Source organism: Diadema antillarum, unplaced genomic scaffold (assembly GCF_040938485.1).
Source record: "Diadema antillarum isolate AM-2024a unplaced genomic scaffold, OU_Dant_1.0 scf00000048, whole genome shotgun sequence".
NCBI lineage: Eukaryota > Metazoa > Echinodermata > Echinoidea > Diadematoida > Diadematidae > Diadema > Diadema antillarum.
Window position 1 is genome coordinate 1000001 of NW_027270937.1, and position 22561 is coordinate 1022561.

General features: G+C 37.9%; 1 protein-coding gene across 1 annotated transcript in view; it reads right to left on the reverse strand.

Moving 5' to 3' along the window:
- Nucleotides 1-16873, reverse strand: part of LOC139715401 (uncharacterized) — an 18658-nt gene extending 1785 nt beyond the window's left edge. Inside the window, exons 1-3 of the mRNA XM_071626974.1 lie at nucleotides 16366-16873; nucleotides 12944-13542; nucleotides 12166-12223 (exon numbers count right to left, since the gene is read on the reverse strand). Coding sequence (XP_071483075.1) covers nucleotides 12166-12223; nucleotides 12944-13542; nucleotides 16366-16873 — 1165 coding nt within the window. The remainder of the gene's footprint in view (nucleotides 1-12165; nucleotides 12224-12943; nucleotides 13543-16365) is intronic.
- Nucleotides 16874-22561: the final 5688 nt, after the last annotated feature.

Sequence of the window (22561 nt, forward strand, 5' to 3'; positions counted from 1 at the left end):
AGACGGGCTACAATTACTCTTGAATCATCCTCATCAAATTAGTAGGCTAGATACAGACTCTTGGAATTCTTTACGAAGTAGAGACCTCATTTTTGAAAGATCAATGGGTGTCTTCGACGCATTGCAATCTGCGGCTGGAAATAAATATTGGATCGTTTTGTTTTAACAAAACACATCAAATTACCAAATAAAATCTCGACTTCGACTCTTGATAATGCCAGAGAAGGTCCCAAGCACCCAGGGATGTCGAGGGTGAATGTCAGTATAAGTATATCTGCCTATAGTATCACAAAGTATCACATCTAGGACACAAATTTTGATTTTGATTATAATCCTATTAGCAATAGATGTGTTTCGTATTGGCCGCATCTGCCTACGTACAGGAAAAGTAGAATTTGTAGATTGTATAGGAATAAAATTGAGCAAGAAGAACCGACTATTATCTTCCCATTTGATCTCGGCAAAAACTTCCAAGTAAAGCAAATAACACCCCCCAAAAAACTAGTCCTTTTATCAAACATTTAGTGGTCACAAGCAAATCATAGGTGAGTTACTATAAAAGTGATTTTACAAAGAGAAATAAGCATAAATCATTTCATCTGTACAGTTCTTAAATTTAAAGTTTTCAGTGTTTTGCTTCTTGCATCATAAATGTGGCTCTGTCAGTCATGATCTTTTTCCTCTCTTCCTCTCTCTGATTTCGGTCTTTTCATCGAAGGAAAATGATACACTTCCTTGCACTTTGTACTACAAGAACTATACAAGATGATGATCCATCCGTTTGATCGGCTTTTCCAAGTAAAAAAAAAAGTCAAACAAAAGAAACAAAGTACCTGGCATGAATAAGGGAAAAGCACTAGATAAAGAATTTCTTCTGCCTTGATAGCTAGAAGTAACCCACAAATTTGTTTGGAAAAACGAACAAAAACTGCATGCATTCTTTTAGCTTAATTGGTTTGCTTCCTGGCAAAAATCAGTGACCTACATTTTTGTTCGGAAAACGACCCCCCTTCCCCTCCAAAAAAAAAGGAAGATACGTTTTCGTTGTTCTTGTTTTCCAGAGTAATATTGCCGGGCAGAATGGTGGCGGGCAACACTGAAAAAAGGGGGATTCCCAGTTTCCATATCAAAAGATTATTATGTCTAAGTATGCGCAAATCTATGAGCTGTTTTCTACTCTCAAAGAGTTATATATTGAATCCAACCTTAAATCATGAAAATAGGCCTAAAACGAAAGGTCTTTGCATCACTGTAATTTGCAGTACTAGGTATTTTATGTAATCCAATCTTTGTCTTCTAAAGCTATTCAGCATCGTTCTTAAACTTATTTCTCGAGAAGCAATTATCAATGGTCAAGAAATGGTCGCCCGTTTCCAAACAAGTCTGTTTACAGGTCGATAATAGAACAACATCTATACTTGAATTAGGCTAACATGTTGCTGCATCTTCTTTATTTTGAGAAGAATTGACGCGAGCACGAAGGGAACCCGAAGTGACAAAATAAAGTTCGCTCGCCTTGTACGGAGGCCACCACTGCGCTTAAAGGCAGTGGATTAAAACTAAGTCTAAGTGTGTCATCCTCTTCACTTAGATGTAATCTAAGGATTTAAGGTTGTCGCCCACCATCCGGTATTAGGAGATTTTTCACTGCTCTTAATGGAGTGGATCGCGACTATATGAGCGGAAAAAATTCGCGTCCATAATTCGTGCGTTTTGCGCAACGCTGACCCCAAGCCCCGGCGGAGCTTGAGAGGGAGGGCTTGAGAGTCCGTTGGAGGAATTTAGCCTACAGCAATGCATCGGGATAAAGAGTACTGATGACGTAATGGCGCGCCATCTAAACGTCGCGTCGCCATTGGTTACTGCTTGCGTCGTAATGACATAAGAGAGAATTTATACAGTAGAATTAGGCAAACAGAACAGTGAAAGGTTCATTGAAATCGCAAAACGAAGGTTATGGAATTAAAGGCTTTATAATGTTTTCATGAAGTCATAGTCACAATCACATGGTGGTGAGGTTGAAGTAATCATGTCAACGGTGTAATGATGTCATAAGACTCCCAATCTCTCGTACCTCAAATCAATCTTACTTGATTACCCTTCTTGACAAGAATTTAAGAAGAAAAAAAAATTCATTCTCAGCCAAATATAACAAAATAGATAATAGATATATTATTGAATGAATAAATAAATAAATATAGATTATGATATATATATATATATATATATATATATATGAGTAAATAATATATATGTATATATGAGTAAATAATGATATATAAGTAAATAAATAAATAGATAAGATTCTAATAAACCCTAGTCATTAGCAACAACAACTCTGTTGAGGTAAGCGGCGAGTATGAGTGGTCAAAGAGATTGACGATAATAATGACTTTTTAACGATATTTTTTGCCATAGAATTATTCAAACCATTTGGAGATTCGCGGGGAAATGGCATTATCTCCTTGTTTAATTTTGTTAATGAGAATAATTCTGGATGAGTGCAAGTTCTACCTAATCGTAGGGCTACATTTTTCTCTCCTCTTCAAAATGTCAGCAAAATTCATCTGAACGTTTTCCACTCTAGAAGTTTAGTTTCTCATCTTCTAGCAAAATCTATTTCTCGTAATCTATGTCAGATACATTTCTTATAGTTCTATATAGGTATTTGATCTATGCAGTGGACACTTTGATTTTGTATATAAAAAACAGCAACAGAAATATACATATCAATATGGATTTTGGCAATGTGAGGAAATTTGCCTAGCATCTATGAAGCAGCAAACGTTTTGATTTTTATTCTTTCATTAAGGAGCAGGTGGTTCATCACACAAAGAAGTGAGATTTGATAAATGACGGGAAACAATTTCCATATACATATTCTCAAAATGAGAAGTGTGGGAAATGGGCAGCTGAACTGAGATGGGTAGAATTAGAATTGATGGAATTCAATGAATGTCAGGTTTATAACCAATACGTGCCTATAGTTTGAAAAGAGATAACTATCTTTAAAGTTGGATTCCTTTTTTTAATACACACTGTATATCATCTACGTATGCCTCTATCTATCTACATTATTATCTCTATATCATTATTTCTCTAAATCTATTTATATCTATGAAGTTTCTATCTGTCGTGATATCTGTCTGTCTGTCGATCTTCCTCTCTGTCTATCTACCTATCCGTCAATCTACCTCTATACCTATTGTTATATCTACCTATATACCTATATATACATATATTATATATATATATACATATATTATATATGTAATATATACAATTATATTTATATAGTATATTTTTCTTCCTACCTACCTATATATCTATCTACCTACCTATTTACCTGTCTATCTATCTATCTATATATCTACATATCTATTTATCTATAGCTATCTACCTATCTATCTATCTACCTATCAGTCTATCAATCTTTGTATCTATCTACCTACCTACCTATCTTCTCTATCTATCTATCTACCTATAGTAATCCACCTATACCTATCTAAATGTTTCCAACTATCTTTATATTTGTCTATATTCATCTGAGGGTGCATTTATCTTGATTTTCCTCAGATTCATCCCCTTTTTGCTATCTCTCTTCTATCGATCTCTCTATCCATGAATATTATTTTCTCCCCCTCTTTCTCCATCTCTTCCACTCTTTCTGTGATGGAGACATGCAGGCATCCAGACCAGCAGACAGGCTGGATGGACAGATGGTGTACAGAGGGGGCAAGAATGCATTGCCTTTCCTGTGTCCAATAGACGACTTGTACTGGCTTTACTGGACCGTGTGTGTGTGTGTGTGTGTGTGTGTGTGTGTGTGTGTGTGTGTGTGTGTGTGTGCGTGTGTGTGTATGTGTGTATGTGTGTGCTTGTGTGTGATGGCGTCTGTCTCGCCGTGTTTGTTACTGTATGAGTGTGTGCATGTGTGTGTGATGATGTCTGTGAGTCTGTGTCTGTAAGTGTTTGTATCTTTATGTGTGTGTGTGTGTGTGTGTGTGTGTGTGTGTGTGTGTGTGTGTGCGTGTGTGTGTCATGGTGTGTGCGTGTGTATGATGGTGTAGTAAATTTATACACAAAATTTCAGTTTTAATTGTGTAGACGTTACTCTCCCCTATCTGTAACTAAATCTGGGGTACATTTTCGCATTCAGTGTCTGTTTCGTTATCTACTGATGATGTTGAACACCTAAATATTATTTTTGGTCCAGTACATGATCACTTACATTACACTTAAGTCGAATGCATGGAATGTTTGAATATTCTACTTACATATGTAATCGTTGTGTATGTATGGCCTTTATGTCATGTAATATCTACATCTGGAATTGCATTAATGGTTATAAACTACTAGAAATGGCGCCCGTGTGGCATAGTGGATAAGACTCCTCACTACCGATCAGATGACCCGAGTTCGAATCCCGCCCAGTTGCTTACATCCTTGGACAAGATGTTTTTACCCACTATGTCCCTCTCAACCCAGGTGTATAAATGGGTACCTGGCAATGCTAGGGTAATAATGATAGCAGGGCCCTCTGGTAGAGCAGTGGCAACACTGAAGAGGCTTCCCTGGGTAAATAAGACCTCATTATTATCATTATGATTATCATTATTATTCAGTTTCGAGTTTGTATGTTCTACGAGATTCTACGAGATTCTACAAGCTCTCTATTTGAAATCAGTCATAGTAACTCTAATCATATCTGGATATCTTTATGGCCAAGGGCCATATAGGTCCTTCATTCAATAGGTTGAAAATTGACAAAGGTGAAAAATATTTCTGGAAAGACGTGAAAAATGAGAAAATTGTAAACGCTATATTTGACATAATCATTATGGATTGTTAAGGTCAATTATCACTTAGATTCGACAATCGCGAGAGACAAAGTGAATAAGTTCATTGGAATCTTCTTGAATACTAGAATAAGAGGAGTTTATGGAGGCTGACTGGTTTATCTTTCCTGGGTTGGATCGTATCATGAGAATTGTTCTTCAAATCGATCGCTCTCATTTTACGACGTAAACAATTCCGCTCCCATATGAAAGGAATAGCGGTGGTATTGATGTGAATTTTGCGATTATCAAATCAAATATAATTTTCTGCGCTTAAAAGAGATACTAACTTCTGAGAGTGAAATAAGAGAGAGAGAGAGAGAAATGTTGGCACCAAGGTTTGCAGCACTGAAAAGTTTGCAGAGATAAGAAGAACTGAGAGAAAAAAAAAAGTTGCATATTTCTTTGAAGGGTAAACGATACGACTGAGAGGGTGTCGTATTTTACCCCCAGAAGAGATATGCTTAAATAGACATTAATCTAACCAACAAATAATAATGTGCGAAAACTCTGCACTGCCTCGAATTCCAGTAAAACAAAACGAAGAGAAAATCACTTCGAATCAATGCTCGTCTGCCCCCGAGGGATATACCTGCAGGGACCGCTGAATCCAATCCTCGAAAACAATACGGAATTTCCACCGATTATCGTATTAGCAAACCCTCTAATCTGAACTTAATAGTGACCAAATTGAGGTCCTTTTTCGGTTTGTCAAATTGTATAATCTCGTTACAGTCCCGCGATAATCTTATTGGGAGAATCCGGCGAGTATAGTGTTTCGTGAGGAGGAAGAGATAAAGGAATGAGAATGCGAGGAGTGGGTGAGAGCCGTAAAATGGTTTCATTTCATCCAGCATGGATTATTTAACCGCCTTGATTCTATCAATTTGCGCTCTGCCCCAACGATTAAGTGAGTTTTGTGTCAATTAAGACACCATTATATCACCATTAAATTTGCGCGTAATCCAATTACGGCCCCGCGCTCCCCCCACATCCCCCGGTTCAGAGCGACGAGCTCTCCAGCAGCCGCCTGCCTTGCCCGGGCCCGGGCCGACCAGCGGCCAACAGAAGGACGCCTAACTAGATTATCGTGTCAGCATTCGACTCCTCTGTCTCTGCTTCGCATGCCTCCTTATTCACCTCTTCACTTTTAATTTGTTTTTCTTCGTCCTCCTTGTCGTAATCTACATTTAAACAGTAATCCTTTTATTTCTTCAATATCAGGGGCGCACATTTTCGTCATTCTCTTTCCTCCGCAATGCCCCACGTATTCTTCTTCATAAGTCCCCTCCCCCCGTGACCATTATAGAAATCGTTAATTTGTTAACACCTTGTTCAGTTGTATTTCGGTTTCTGGGTAAAGTGTCTTTAATCCCACTCCAATTTTAGCTCCAAGACACTCTGGTTAACATGGCATCGATCCTATATCGACATATATTCGTCCCCATCATCATTCAATATTCTGTCCATTTGGGTCTCTTGGAATTGATATTGTGCTATGCGATGGTATTTCGGGATGACATAGCGTTAATGATCGAACTATCAGAAAGCAAGGAAAACAATTAGTCCTGCTATGGTCTATAGCATTCCCTCAAGATCTCAGAGATATTCAAATTATAGAGGCAAATAATAGCGAGAATAAACTACAAGAAAACTTCCAAAGTTTAAACAAACTATACCTTTAAAGGGATAGTACAGTTTTGGTGGAGATGAGAATTGGGTTTTTAACTGTTTGCGAGATACAAAGAAAACGCTTATGATATAGTACAGAATTACCATTTTAAGAGGAATTCAAAGTTTATTTGACGAAAATCGGGTTTGGAATGACTGAAACATCAAAAAACAAAGTTAAACAAAGCGCGTAATAAAGTGTGGGTCCCACACTTTATTAGAATCGCTCTTTTTTGCGGCCATTTCAAAGCCAATTTTCATCAAATAAACTGAATTCCTCATAGAATTACATGCTCTTTCACATTTTATAAGAGGTTTCTCATTATTTCACCAAAAAATGTTAGAAACCTGAAATTAGGTCTCATCCATAACTGTACAATCCCTTTAAGCTGCACTGATCATGATTCAAAGAATACTAACGATTTTAAAGACACGTCGTACTGGCGTGGATATCATCTCAACAGTATAACGACATGACAATGTTCCGTCACACACTACATGGATTAACAAAACTTTGTACCCCTTTTTAGCAGATACACTATCCCTCAACTGTGTTTGCGAATTTGCTGGCGTACCGAAACGATTGTCGTGTGTGAGTGTGTGTGTGGGTGTATTTACTCAACTTCAGCAGGATTCACTCCCCGAGTGTCAGCCCCTTTCGAAGATAACAGCTACAATTAGTTTTGTTTGGTGATGTCCCTCGTTATAAAACATATTGTCTTCATATGTCTCTCAAGCCACTCATATAGAGTGTTCGCCAGTCTACAAGGTAGTTTACAAGACATGCCTCCTAGCCGTGAAAAATACTCCTGACAACACCCGGCCTGGTTGGTTTGACCGCCAGCGGGCGCAGCAAAGAAAAGGCAAGCGCGTGCGCGCAAGACGTCACCAGCGGGGGTCTCCGTCGCTCGCCGGAGCGTACGCGGGGCACGCGCCTGTTTATACAATCACGTTTCAAGTAGCCCCTTTATTTGTTCAAGCTGCCTCGCTCTGACTTTTTTTTCTCTTTCTTTTCTTTTTTTTTTTTTTTTTTTTTGGGGGGGGGGGGGGGGGGGGGGCTAATGCCCCCATTTAAGTAGTGGTCTACTCTACTTTTACCCCTCAAACCACTTTCAAAATCAACCTCGTTCTGCTTTCCAATCAATTTGCCTTGAATTTACCATCCAAAGGCTATTATTCGTTGATGAATTGGATCGAGGACGGAAGGGTGAATAGGGTCTGTCATAACTGCCGTAAAAAGTGACAAATTGCTCCCCTTCTCAATTTTCGCGAGCGCGAACATGGAGATTGCTTGGGCGTGTAAGACGAGGTTCGATATAAGACTTAAAGATAAGCGCTTCTGATAATCTTGTTGATTTTGATATATTATGATGTCAGCAATGTTACCGACTTTTTGTATGAGAGCAAAATAAGTAACGGGAAGAATGAAAACGAAATACTGTTATTGGCAACTGTTATAGAAAATCTTTAACGATGTCTAATAGTTATAGCAACGCCTGTAGTGAAAGCATGAAATATAGCAATGATAGCAGTCATGGCAGTAGCCGCATCAAAGACGATCAGAGTTGTCGGTGGTTGCAAACCATACAATTATAATTATGTATTATTCTCAGAGGTTGTCACCAAAATCAAGCTTCCTCTTAACAAAGGTGACGGTCTCCTGCATTTTGTTCCTAAATTGATTGAATGATCAACGATTTTCGATTGCTCGTGTATTGCTGTAATTTAGGCATACTATAATTATTTTATGATTGCTATATAAGCATGTTCATATATCTTTGAGGGTTTTTTTCAATGTCTGATTATTTTTGGAAAATTGTTTGACGTGAAAATGCAGAAATCAAATCAAATCAAATCAACATTGGATTTACTTTTTTAACCAGATTCTAAAATCTCTGTGGACTTCTGTACAGGATCGGCCAGATTACAGATGGTTATTTGGATAGACAGAAGTTATCATCATAAAGCCTACATGGTATTTTGGGCCTACATGAAAAATTAATAACATCTGACTGAAGAATTCACGAGTTCACACTGTAAAGACAGGAAACTTGGGCTCATCTATTTCGAGAAGAAAGAACAAATCCACATACTTTAATGACACTGTATTTTAACAAATATACTCTGGTTAAATAAAGTATCTCGTGGTTGTACTGTGATGCAAGTAATGACGCAGAGAGGAAATACATGGGCAGTGGAGATATTTATTATTGTGGTAAAAGAGAGGACAATATCCATCGAACATTTTACAGACTACAGAAGTTCGCTCATCTGTTTTGTTTTTGTCTTGTTCTTTCAATTCATCGAAAGGCTGTGAAAGGGTGACAAAACATCTAATAAACATTGATTACAAGCGTTTAATGCCATTGACTTACTCTTATACTAGGGTTCAGCCCATTATTTCAAACTAAAAAAAAAATGTTTCCAAGAATGACAAACGTGTCTAGTCCAATTACCACTTAGTCTCATTACCAGTTGGTCTACTTCCAGGTGGGCTATGCCCACTTCGCCTAATACCCATAGTTTGTTAGACAAGATGGAAACAAAAATCAAAGGAATCACAATTGCAGTTAAAACATCTGGGAGTGTTTCATCAATTTAAGGAGCGCTGACAAGTTGTCAGTCTCTGACAATTTCAGTAAAATCCTTGGTTTTGATTGGCTGAGAAGATTTGGTCACTGACTGTTACTATGGTAATTGTCAGAGACTGACAACTTGTCAGGGCTGACAACTTTCATGAAACGGTCCCCAGGTCATTAGACAAAATGATAATTAGCCAAACGGGGCTTTAGACCAAGTGAGAAGTAGACCAAACGGGCATTAAACGAAATTGATAGTAGACCAAGTGGCAATAAACCGTGCTGACGTTAGTTTGAATAATATTGAGTGCAAAGCAGAAGTGTTCATTGAATGTTTCCAGCAACTGTATGAATAATATGTGACATATTGTTGGAGCCGGGTGCCTTTGTTAACAATTATTATAATCATGTATACCTTGTATTTGTATTACTTTTCTTTTGAATGGAAATAAAAGCTCAATTGAATTGAACTGAATTAAATTGAATGTTCCACATCAGGTAAATTGCGCTATAAAGCATCAATGTTGTTCATCATCATCATCATCATCGTCGTCGTCGTCGTCGTCATCATCATCATCGTCATCACCACCACCACCATCATCATCATCATATCCCTTTACCGTGGACAAGCAATGATAAGAATACAAATGTCGAAAAATGAATATCTCGGTTAATGGCTCTAAATCGTATTAATGTAATGATGATTATTACCACGAGACGCGAGGAAAAGACTCGATTGCACTTATTATACTTCTTATTTGAAATCTCTAGAGATTCCACACAGAACTAATTGAGCATGTATGTATTTTCCTATACAGACATGACTATCGTCTTTTTGTCTGGGTTTTTTTTTTCTCTATACATAACGAGGAATTCCTCTCGTGTCTATCAGTAAATGTCAGCGTGAAAGGATACGTATCTATGTTCTGCGAAAACAATAGTCTCACTGGACGTTGCTGGAAAAGGCTTGAAAAAAAAGTTTGTGAAATCAATAAACGCTTTTTTCGGGATTGAAGAAAAAATAGGGTGATGTCGCCCAATGCTTTTCATGCATTCTATCGCATATCAAAATCTCTTTCTAAAGATGGCTCCAGTTAAAGCTCAGTCACAACAAGATTATTGGGTACTATATTAGGAGCCTGTAGGTTATTTTTTGTGTCACGGGATAGTCATGAAATGCGAACAGCATGATGACAGGTGGCCAGCTTGCCTGCCGATTGCAAAGATATTAGAACATCATGAAGTTGCTAATATTACAGTTACCGCACTAACAAGCTTCTTAACTCTTTGTTTCCCAGTTACTGCACAATAATCAAAGTAACAATAGTCTCCTCTAATATACCATGATAATTATGATAATTGATTCATCGGTTGATTTAGAGCCATCCCAAGAGATTCGAACCTCGAATCTATCGTTGTTTTAATTGGACCCTTGGTTTCGGTCCATCCAGAACATGATACTACAAAAGAGAGATGTTACAATGGACGGGAGGGGGTTGAAGGGAACGATTCTTTGAATCATTCAAATGCCGGATTTGGTAACATTACGGGAGTTCGATCAGCAGAGGTCACGATGAGCCAAACACTCGTATTCATAATCTGCTGGATTTTTTGTTGTTGATGCTGTTGTTGTTTTGCGGTAGCAGAGGTGTCTAATCTTCTGTTATATCATTTTTTCATTCCTCCTCATGAATGGCCGGCGCAGCCGTAGGGGCCGTGGGGGCTCGGGCCCCCACACTTTTTGTGCACCATACAAAGGAATACATAAGGTGTCATCACTTTGGGCCCCCACACTTTTTTCAACCCGGAAGTACGTACGTGGCACTAAAATAGAAATAGATATAGATCAATGAAGACCTTTATTTTATTTTTTATTTTGTATTTTTTATTTTTTTTTTTGCTTGTCAGCTGAAGAAACCCGGAAGTGGACGGGGAGAAGAGATGAGCCGACGTGTTTGTTTGGTTTTTTTTTTTTTTTTTTTTTTTTTTTTTTGGGGGGGGGGGTTGGTTTTTTTTTTTTGTTTTTTTTTTTTTTTTTGCTTGTTAGCTCATGAAACCCGGAAGTGGGCCCCCACACTTTTGAAAACGCTGCGCCGGCCCTGTTATGTACATGGTTTTCAGGTATCACAACATCAATAAAGACAGTGGTCATATTGGTCTCAAATTCGCAACAAGTTCATGCCCACAACTTCATAATCTTATGCCCTGTGAAGAATAAATGCTTCTTAGATAAACTTTCAGTATTTATCCACAACCTCCAGGAAAATCTAAACGCTGATTATAATATTCTTGGAAAAGGACATTCACATCGGGCGCGAGATTGCTTTAGCACTTCGTCAAGTTCTTCCTCTGCAGACAATACTTTGCTTGTTGTTATTTCCAATAGAGCCATACCTAAAAAGATGTACAACAGATCAAGGTAATAGCTACATATGACACACTATAGTCCTAGTTGTTTCGACTGTGTCTGTAATTACATGCTTGACACAGATGGCCTTCTAAAGGGGTTCTTAAAGAATGAAGATTTTCTTTTAAAAAAAGTAAGAGAAAGAAAGAGAGGGGGCGGAATAATGCACATGTTATTGTTCAACCATTTCCTCACTACACAAGAAAACTACAGAGGATAATACTCTTCACTTTCAGTATAACATTAAGGCGGTTCCGAGTTCAACTGGCGTCAAGTGCCTACGTCTGGCCTGGACAAGATATTCTTACCCACCATAGTTATGTCTCTCTCGACCCAGGTGTATAACTGCGTACCTGGCAAGGCGAGGGCAATGATAATTGGAGGTCCCTCTGGTAGAGCAGTGACAACACTGAGGAAGCTACCCTGGATAAAGAAAACCATCTTATTACCTCCGCCAAGGAAGGTCTGCGTTCTCAGCGTGCTTCACTAGATATTATTATTATTATTATTATTATTATTATTATTATTATTATTATTATTATTATTATTATAATTGTTATTATTATTATTATTATTATTATTATTATTATTATTATTATCATTGTTATCATTATCATTATTACTGTTGTTGTTATCATTATCATAATTTTCAAAAAGAAGATGAACTGACCTTTGTTGTTGTGGTTTTCCTGCTTGCGACACTTCGCTCTCCGATTCTGGAACCACACCTAGACAGGACACAACACACAACAATATTGCAAGAGCACATAAGATTGGACGTCATTTTATTCTTGATGTATACGTTTCTGTTTTCAGATATCACATAAATATGAGACAGGTTGTTTATGTTTCGGTGCAATTGAATGATGGGCTATCATCAATGACATTGTCATTGCTGAAATATCACGAGGGATAAGATTAGTAACCAGAGTACTATTATACTAGAGGTATTATCAGTCTATGCATATTATTGCTAACATTCTTTGCTTTTGCATTTCACATTGCAGCAAAAATCGTGACATGGTTTCAAAGTGTTGATTCTGTTGTTTATAGCCATAACTGTGTCCAAATTCTTACGTTTGTTTTGGCTTCAATTTTAACTCCTTAAGCAAGAAATGATTAAAAGTTACGAAAAGTGAATAAAAAGAGCCAAGACTCAACTCCGTTGCCTTTTGAAGAGGTAAAACACCTGAGTAACATTACTTTCACAAGTGCGCAAGGCTCAACTCACAAGGTAAATTCATCCTCTACAAACTGTTCAAATTGCCTAAACTTTTGAATTAGTCGGCTCAACCGTTTCCTTTTCTTCTTGAAGACATTTTGGCATGTTTATCAGATTGTTTACTTCTTTATATGTTGGTTTTTTGCTGGTTTCTTTGTCTGTTTGTGTGTTTGTTTGTTTGTTTTCCAAAATTATCAAGGGAATTGCAAGATTGAGTGATCCTTACCTGAACCCTGGCCTCGGACAGGCCCAACTTCCGGCTCAGTTCCTCCCTCATGAATGCGTCCGGGTAGTGCGTCTCGTCGAATAGTTTCTCCAGCTCGCTCAGCTGCTCGGCAGTGAAATTGGTCCTGCTCCGTCTCTGCTTCAGCTTTCCCGCAGCAGACGACGCCGTGACACCCGATAGCCCGCCCACGCCCGCAGACATATCCGCGCACTGCTGTGTCGGCGACGACGCGTGAATCGACTCGCGTCCGCTGAGAGACGTCGACGAGTCGCATCCCGGGCTGACGTCATCGCCAACGGCGCCAGGCAGCGTCACGGCGGCGTTGTCGTTGACGTCCACCACGACGGGAACAGACAGGTCGTCGAGACTCGATATGTAGTTAGGTGAGCGCCGATTTATCGATAATGATGTCGACGGATCGGACCTGGGGTCTTGACCAGACTTGGGAAGGCCCGGGGACAAAGAGTTAGCGGGAACCGACGCGTGGGCGAACTCACGTTCTCTATCTTTCTTTGTCTCTGTCTCCGTTGCCATGGCAACGTTGTCTTCTCCCGAGGATGTCTGGTGTTTTTGCTGCAGTTTGTGCGAATTTTCAGCCTCTGTCGGCAGAAATGGGTATTGTGAAAATGCAAAGAAAGACCATTACAGGGCATCTCTCTTAGCTACACTCACACTATCAGCGCATTCTAACATAGATTTAATACCATAATTTCAAAAGCGAACAATATTGACAAAAGTCCATCTGATGTAAGTCAGAAGTGAACTCATAGAACTCTGCAACTTTTTTTAAAAAGTAACTCTAGGACTTATCCTTTCTTAATATAACTTTTTGATTTGTCCTACTTTTTTCATTCTACTTAAATATCTGTGTTTGTAATGCTCTTTACATGGATCTACAGACTTGTATTCATTGAAACTGATCTATGGTCAACAGTGTCTGAAAGGGGGTTATAAAAGGCACAGGAGCATTTGAAAGGAAGTAAACACGTGCGGAAACAATGTTTTTACATGCAGAGAACAAAGTTACATGACTTTCTTTTTATTACAATATGATGACCAAAGAAGTCCTGATGAATTGAAGAATACGTCATAGCTCTTAATGACGGACATGGCCGTAGAATATAGGGATACTGTGGTGTAGTGGTCAAGACCTTTAACACCCCGAGACGTAAGATCTTGTGATCGAACCCTGCCCGGCCCTCACATCCTCGGACAATGATATTGTGTAATATAATTATATCACACACACACATTATGTCAATCTGACAGTATTACAAGATAAGATGATTACGACAGGGCATTCTGGTAGATCAATGCCAAACTTGAAGAAGCTACTTTAGCAGCTGTTTAAGGAAGTAAATGGTTGTGTACTGTTGAGTTTTGTGTGTGTGTGTGTGTGTGTGTGTGTGTGTGTGATAATCTTGTGGAAAGTAGCCTACGTGTTACTGTCACTTCACGTTTACAATACGTTGAATTTCTTGATGACATCTAAACATTGCTAAAGGCAACTGGTACGCTTTTGTGATAGACAACATAAAAACAAAACATTTCATTTGTGAATACACAATTATGATCATGATACACTTCAGGTGCAGGCCACCAAAACCACAACGATTAGTAATAACTGCATAAGTTATCAGATTGGTGAGTGGAGTTCTCATTCAAAGTATACAAGAAACAAAACAAAGTATAGAATTTATAAAAATTAGAATAAGACGTGAATTTCAAAAACTCAAAGCAAGGATACAAGAATATTCACTCTGTGGATGACATGGCTGTACTTCATGTTGTCTTAAGAGTAAGTTTGATAGCATAATTATTATAATCTTCAGCAACAAAAGAAAAAAACCTTCATGTATGTGTGTGTGTGTGTGTCGCTTATGTGTGTGAATGACACCTATAGATGAATTCGATGTAAAGAAATCCTACAAAAAGTCATTCAGTCATGGGTCACGTGCATAGTTACGACTCTTTAATATGAATAATACGAAAAATGTGATAATGACAAATTATATGTCGTTTTGTCTTAGTGACACGACGCGGGGAATGGTATTCATGATTGTTTCTTACACAAACACGTTTTTTTAACAAACCGTAGAAGGTGTTTAGTAATTTGCCAATTTCTTCATGCTAAGAAAAAAAGATGTATCCTAACGTTTTTCCCTTTCTTTCTTTCTTATCTCTTTGAGTCTATGCTGAAAAGGCGTTATACAAATATTGGTTATTATTATACAGTGTAACTACAACTATTATCATCATTTATTAGATATTGATAACTTATCATAATGTGAATTCCATTGCCATAGTCACTCTTTTTTTCGGATACGAACACAAAGGATACAAACCTGGGTGTCATTCAGTGTATGCAGGTATCGGGATGTAGAAAATCTTATGTATGGTATAATATAATCCATACTTAGCATGCATACTCAGATAACCCTATGACGTCGACATCGTCAAAATATAAACATTTATCGTTCTCATGGAATCTTCAAAACCTTATCAGGTAAAGACGGATTTTTAATGAAGCATGTTAATGAAGATTTTAAATGACTGCTGTTGCATTGCATTGTCTGTTTGTTTTTTTATTCCACAGGAATAGTTTACCACTACATCTCATATCTAGATTTAAATTGATGACTATAAGTGACTTGCTGAGAAACAAAAGGAATATCTTTTAAATGACGCTTGAATGATCAATTTTTGCAGCAACCATGCTATATATTTTGAAATGACGAATGTTTAGCATCTATGAACGCCTGAGAAATGATGAACAAAACTTGCAGTTGTCGTGACCGGGTGAATATTACCATCGCACCAAACTGAAGAGTTTCCCCCATTATACATCATTGCTTTTCATTAAATCTATCGAGCGACCTCAAATGAAAACAAATCAATGTCTTGTTAATTAATCATCATCGCTTCATAAAGTCACAAGCATAACTCTCCTCGCATTGAATTCGAAAGAAATCTTGAAGAAAAAAAATTACAAACCAAATGTCAACTTGTTCTCAACTCATTGCCACATGATGCTGTATGTGGGCAGGAAATTATTACGTTGTATAAATACCTAAATTATTCCTCGAGATACACTACTCTCTTTAGAAATTTTTGCTTGTCACCTGCATATTAGTTTATTCTTAATCTAACCAAATATTGACAATTGATTCTTCATTAATTGTTATTCATAGTAGGTGTCGGCTTCCCCATCTCTTTAAATCCTAGTTTATGAGTTGAAGAAGAATTGCAAAGGAATGTTTACACCTTTACACATTATTGCTCAATCTGCACAGTGCGAAAAATAAGCAATGATTACAAGCAGCAAATTGAGCACTGCTTAAGAAAAATTACTCTATATCCCGAGCAGTGAGTAAAATATGGTTTGCAAACACTTCGGTAAGGAATGAAATATCAAAATTTACCAGTTTCGACAGTTTTCGACCTTTTCGAAGGCGGGACATCTGTCATCTTGTCCTCGTGTCGTTTCCGTGCGGTCAGCGGCTGCGGCTTGAAGCACTGGTCGGCTCGCTCCCCGGCATGGCCCCTGATCGTGGCCAAGTCGCTCAGCGCGATTCCTTGTCGTGGGGAACAGAGTTTCGATGGGCATCCTAGGACTCCTTGACCGAGCGAGCCCCCGCCGCGGCTCCGAGGTACAAATGGTGCAAGTGCCTCGGACGTGCTCAGGCCAGCCGCGGCTGCCGACGTTGTCCGTCCTTTACGCTGACCTGATCCAGAGCCCGAAGACGCGGCCAGAGTGCAGGCGGGATTCCCGATCAGGCTCAGCCATGCGCTGCACTTTTGGATGCTCGCTAGCGGCCTGCTGCGAGCCGACGTCGATGATATCGAGCTGGCCGACGATGTCGATTTTGTCACGAAAGCATCATCACGGCCTTCGAAAGATTTCGCGACGAAAGCCTGCAAACCTTCCATTTTGATGAGAACCTGCACAATTATTTTTTTTCCTCAAGTTAATTGGTGAAATTAGTGGGTATTCGAAAATGCGTTTGAGCTACTCACACCTCCATGGAAGTCGCTCTATTACCAGCATATACTATATGAGCTGCTGATATAATAATTTCATTTCTCAGACTAAAAGGGGTCCTTTCCTCGTTGCGAGAAGTAAACTGAGTTTCTCAAGATTAATGGCGATCTAATAGGCGCGGAATACGTGTGACGGATGCGGGCAAGGTGTTTACGGTGTCTTCAGGAATTTGTTTTCCAACAACAAAATCGAAAATGTGAGGGGATTGTAAAAACCTCTGAATGGTGCGTGTTTCCAAGAGGTCGACGGACAGTCAAGTGGCGCGGTGTGAAAACTGCAAGGAGTTCTTAAATGTTTGCGATCAGGTCTGTAATTACTTGAATAAATGGAATTTACGCTGCCATTAGCGCATGATCCGAAATAAATCGAATTATCACCGTCTTCATCTGCGGTCCCGCACCAAATTCTGACCTTTGTGCCTGCATTAGTGGAAAGGCAAGACGAAATATTGAGAGGCAGAAGAGAGAAGGAAAAAAATTGGATGGAGGACACAAGGAAATTTTCGATATTAAACAGTTGGATTGTATTTTCCCCCCTTCCTTTTTTTTTTCTTCTTCTTCTACTTCTTTCGAATGTCCTCTTTCTTAACGTCGGAATTGAAATTTATCAGAAATTCTAATTCCGGGATGAAAAAATAAAGCCCCGAGTTCGGTTACTGTGATTTGTCGTTGAATTTGCCGTTTGTCCCGTAGGATTAGCGCGTTGTTTAAATGGCAATTGAAGAGGCATTATATAGGGCTGTAATTGGTACACATTACAAGGCGAAGCCCCAGGCTGTTATGGCGAAGTGCTATGATTCAATCAATTAGAAGCTGTTTAAAGCTTAGATGACGCACAAGGCAGATCACCTTCGCGGCGACCAATGAAAAAACTCGGCGCGAAAATATGACAAGCAGCAGAAAGAGAGCGAGGGAGAGAGAGAAGGATAGAGAAATCCCGGATACTGAGAGGGGAATAGGCTGATCATTTATAAAAGAGCATGGAAGGAAAACGGGGAGGGAAGGGGTCCATGATAAAGACACGAGGACACCAGAAAAGAAGAAGTAAATTTGATAGATAAGTGAAGGGGGTACCTTGTGGAGAAGTAGAGACTTGGAGAGTGACAGCTAAAGGGAGACGTTTTCTTGGAAGAAAAGAAGCATGAAGGAAGAAGGGAGAGAGAAAAAGTGAGAAGAGAGAGAGGGGGGAGAGGTTGGGGAAAGAGAAAGATTTCAAGTAGATGGAAACAGCAAATCGCGATCAATCCACTTAGAGCATATTCGGTCAAACCAACAGCGAATTTAAGAGCGAATGAAGGGAGCCCCCTGGGGACGTGATTGCGTATCACTTTCCGCGCGTCATATTTGCTTTTTATTGTGCCTGCTTGAAGCTACCGTCGCAGCGAAATTTGGTTAAGCGGTCGGACGAGCGCATGATTGGGTTTTAATGTGGTTTCTCAAAAAGCATAGGCAAATTGATTCCCCCAAATTCAATTATCGGATCGGCCGCCGGTAATGTCTCTTCTCCCATCATTTGCAGGTTTATGAGATTTCGCGAGAATGTTATTTTTGCCGTCGTTCTCCAGTCCAGTCCTTATGTTATTCCTGACGAATTGCTGAACACTCAGACAATATTGGGTCATCTCTTCTACTGTCTTTGCCTTGGTTGACATCAATTAATCAGAAGCTTCGATTTGTGTGGGGGTTTTTTTCGCACAATATCTCTACCCCTTCACACCTCTGTGTGATACACTGTCTCACCATTCGCCTCATGTTATCCCATCGCCGTACACTCGGGTCGCGAGTTTTCAAATCTTGTAAAATATTTCACAGATAAAGAAAGCAGACTTTAGTTAATAACAATAGTAGGCAACCGTCTACACCACTCTTATATTAATTCAACAAATGTCAAACGAAGCGTGCATAAATAGGTAGTTTGAAATAAATTTCACCACAAAAAAATGATAATATGAAAAGAGGATTGCTGTCGAAAAAAAATATATATCTTGAATTAGGCACTCGACTTTGACACTTGATAATGAGACAAGTGAAATTCTAATCAATAAACCAAATCACAGCAGTTCTGCAAGATAAAACAATAATATACAAAAGGAAACCTATTTTGTTGTAATTTTATACTTAATCACTTTTATTATTTACGTCACTATTACACTTATAAATATCTTTATTATCATTATCATTATTCTTATTATGATGATGATGATGATGATTACTTATTCATTTATTCGTTCCTTTATCTATTCATATATATATATATATATATATATATTCATTTATCTATTTATTTATTTATTTATTTACTTATTTATCTATTCATTTATTGTTCATAAATGTATGGGGAAAAAAAGGTACACCTTTCCTCTCCCAGTTACCCGGATGTAATATGAATCTCAATTCAATGTACATGGTTTATGATCAGTTCAGTCTGTGTTAATAATCCCAGTGAACACGCTGATGGCTCAACTTCTCCTTTTCTCTGGATAATAATAGTTTACATTTTCAAGTTCAGTAAACACATGGTAAAGGCCTATCAATTTTTCAGATTGTACTCTTTAACTGTGAATGGATATATATATATATATATATATATATATATATATATGTATATATAATGTATATAATTATATTCATTGTATTACATTAAATCACAGACAGAAGGTAGCATGAGAATTTTAATAAGTGTTCCACGAAAACCAATTATCTTTGGTATATTGTGGTATAATAATGATTTTCACATCATCATACAATATATACACACACATATATATTAATATTATTATTATATATATATATATATATATATATATATATATATATATATATATACATACTCCTGGAAGAAACCTTAGGGAGACGTTCGTGAAATACATACCTTACAGCGACAATATGGTAAACTCTGAAAAGAGTGATTTTGTCATAGTTTCTATTTTTGCATATTACGTTAAAACATTGGAAATGAAGATCTCTTTTTAATCCGAAATATAAATTGGAACCAAGAAAATTCATTTCAGATATTTATTCTAAAAGTGATAATTTTGTCTCCTTTAGGTTTTCTAACCCAAGAGTCCACCTTAGGGAGACACTTTGAAAAACAAGTATCTCTGGGAGACCTGTTTCCATAATGTGCCAATATCACATTTCATATTTATGTATCACATATTAGGGAGACAGAGTTTAAGTACACACGTATTCATATACATATTGACAGCAAAACGTACATTATTTTTTCTTCCTTCTTTTTCTTATTATTTTAATAGCATTTCTGTTGCTATGATGTTGCTATTGTTCACAAGGAAATATTCAATTCTTATGTTGTTTTAATGATTAAGTACTCGTAACTTAAAGTTTCATACCCTTCCCCGTAAGCTTAACCCTTTAAAGCCCATTAAGGAGAGGGGCATTGAGCCCGTACCAGATTTTCATTTGCCTTTCCTTTGCCCTCTATCCAATTTCAACAAGATTTAGTGACTTATCCTAACATCTTATTGCAAACATTCGATATACATTTAGCTCTATTTGATGTTGCTGGCTACCATGGCAACCATAAACTGATAACCATGTCAGTCAGATTCATTTTTTTTTTCTGTTCCACTTTCAATTAACAAAATTACAATGAATGGAATGGGCGTTTCTGGGCTGAAATTTGCTGGAGAAGCAACATGTGAAGTGATTATGGTCCTAAAAATGTTTTTCTTATCATGTCCATTGTTTGTATGTGACAAAAGCATCAAACGTTGATAGCGAAAATAAAAAACCCGCTTTTTACAACGATTGCCCTTCTATAATGTATCATTTTGATTCTTACACTCTAGTTATGCCTGTAATATCATTACATTATCATAATCAATTATTATCTATCTACAAACTCAAAATTCCAATATCATGCAAATGTGAAATGTGATAACTATACACGTACGCCTACCTATCCCAGGTCACAGGTCTCAAAATGTATTTTTTATGTCATATGAATAGCGCTCCATGTGATGATCTTGAGAAATTTCCACCATAGCCAATAATGAGATTCTACTTACTTATCATTTGTGGCAAATATGAGAATGATTGGTCTATAATAAGACATGTATACCGAGATGAAGATATTACACAGGAAAATCATGTTTTTAGCATATTTCTTATGTATTTCTTTATCGTTTCTCGTAAATAGCGCCCTCCATGGGTGACCATGAGAAAATTCAAATGTACGGTCATGCAGCATGTGAGTTGCTCTATCCATGTGCCAAATATGACGGTGATATATTAAATGATTAAAATAAAAAGTTAGCCCCCCCCCCCCCGGGCTTGGGAAGGGTCAAAATAGCTTGGGCTTTTTTTTTTTTTTTTTTTTTTTGGGGGGGGGGGGCTAAATCCTAATAAATCCTAAAATCTGTCAGATGTTGCCACAGACTATAGGTGACCCTGCATCACAAAACGCACAGAAAGTCGCCAGACATGAAATTTTAGTTACGAGCATAATCTAAAATAGCAGACTTTAAGTTTTAAAATGATGTATAACTCAAATCAAATGGACTCTCCTAACATATTTTTATCTAAATATTGAAATGAAAACACACACTCAGGAAAAGTGTGAACTGAGAAAAGAGGCTCTGAAGTGCAGTGTCTATTCAAGCACTAACTAAATCTTTACCAAGCCGCGCTGGCTGTGCAATGAATGGGACAAAAAAACAGGATGTAAACCACAAAAGTAACAATGATGAAGAGATTATCAGATTAAACTGAAATTGAGCGTGCCTTATCAACATAATTATTTTGTTCATAAATGATGCTAACTTTCAAAGCAGTAGCATCATCCTTTAAAAAGTTATCAGAGTTGAAAGTGAAGAGTACGCACAAGGTTCTTAAGAAATGAACAAGGGACTCTAAAAACACACCTGATAACACTATTCTACCAAAACATGTTCAAGATAAACTGCTAAAAAACACACTTTTCTACCCGTTTTATGATCCCAAATTTTAGCATAATGTAGAAGAAGACTTGCTCTTTCAGAAAATAATATGAAAAACTCAAGATCGCTTAAGTTGGCCCATTTCACTTATTTTCAGTCCTCACACAAAATCAGTGTGTACGACTTTTTGTTCGTTTTGTGGTGCACGGTCACATAGTGTAATGGGTGTCAATCGTAAGAAAAAAATAAGGTCGCACATTTGTATTTGTAGTATTTTTTTTTTACTATTCTTCCATTATCAGTACGCAAGCTTATACAAATTGCAAAATCTCACGATTCAATGTTTCAGAATTTAAGTAGCATGACAATGACCCTACCACGAGTACAAGGCATGGGCGTAAATACTAGGGGATGGGGGTATGAATCCCTCCCCCCCCCTCCCCCCCGAAATACAGGTAACAGAACTGAACAGTATTCTATCTTGTAGGATGTTGTGTAAATACATATTTTTCTCAAGCGCTGAAGAAAATAATAATCGACATACACTGTAAGGAATGGCCCAGACGTTAACAACGTCAATAGATAGACCTACATGTAAACATGCTATGACGCGAGCAACTCGGGACCATCTGCAAAATATGTACGAAAAACAAACAAACAAACAATAACAAAAACT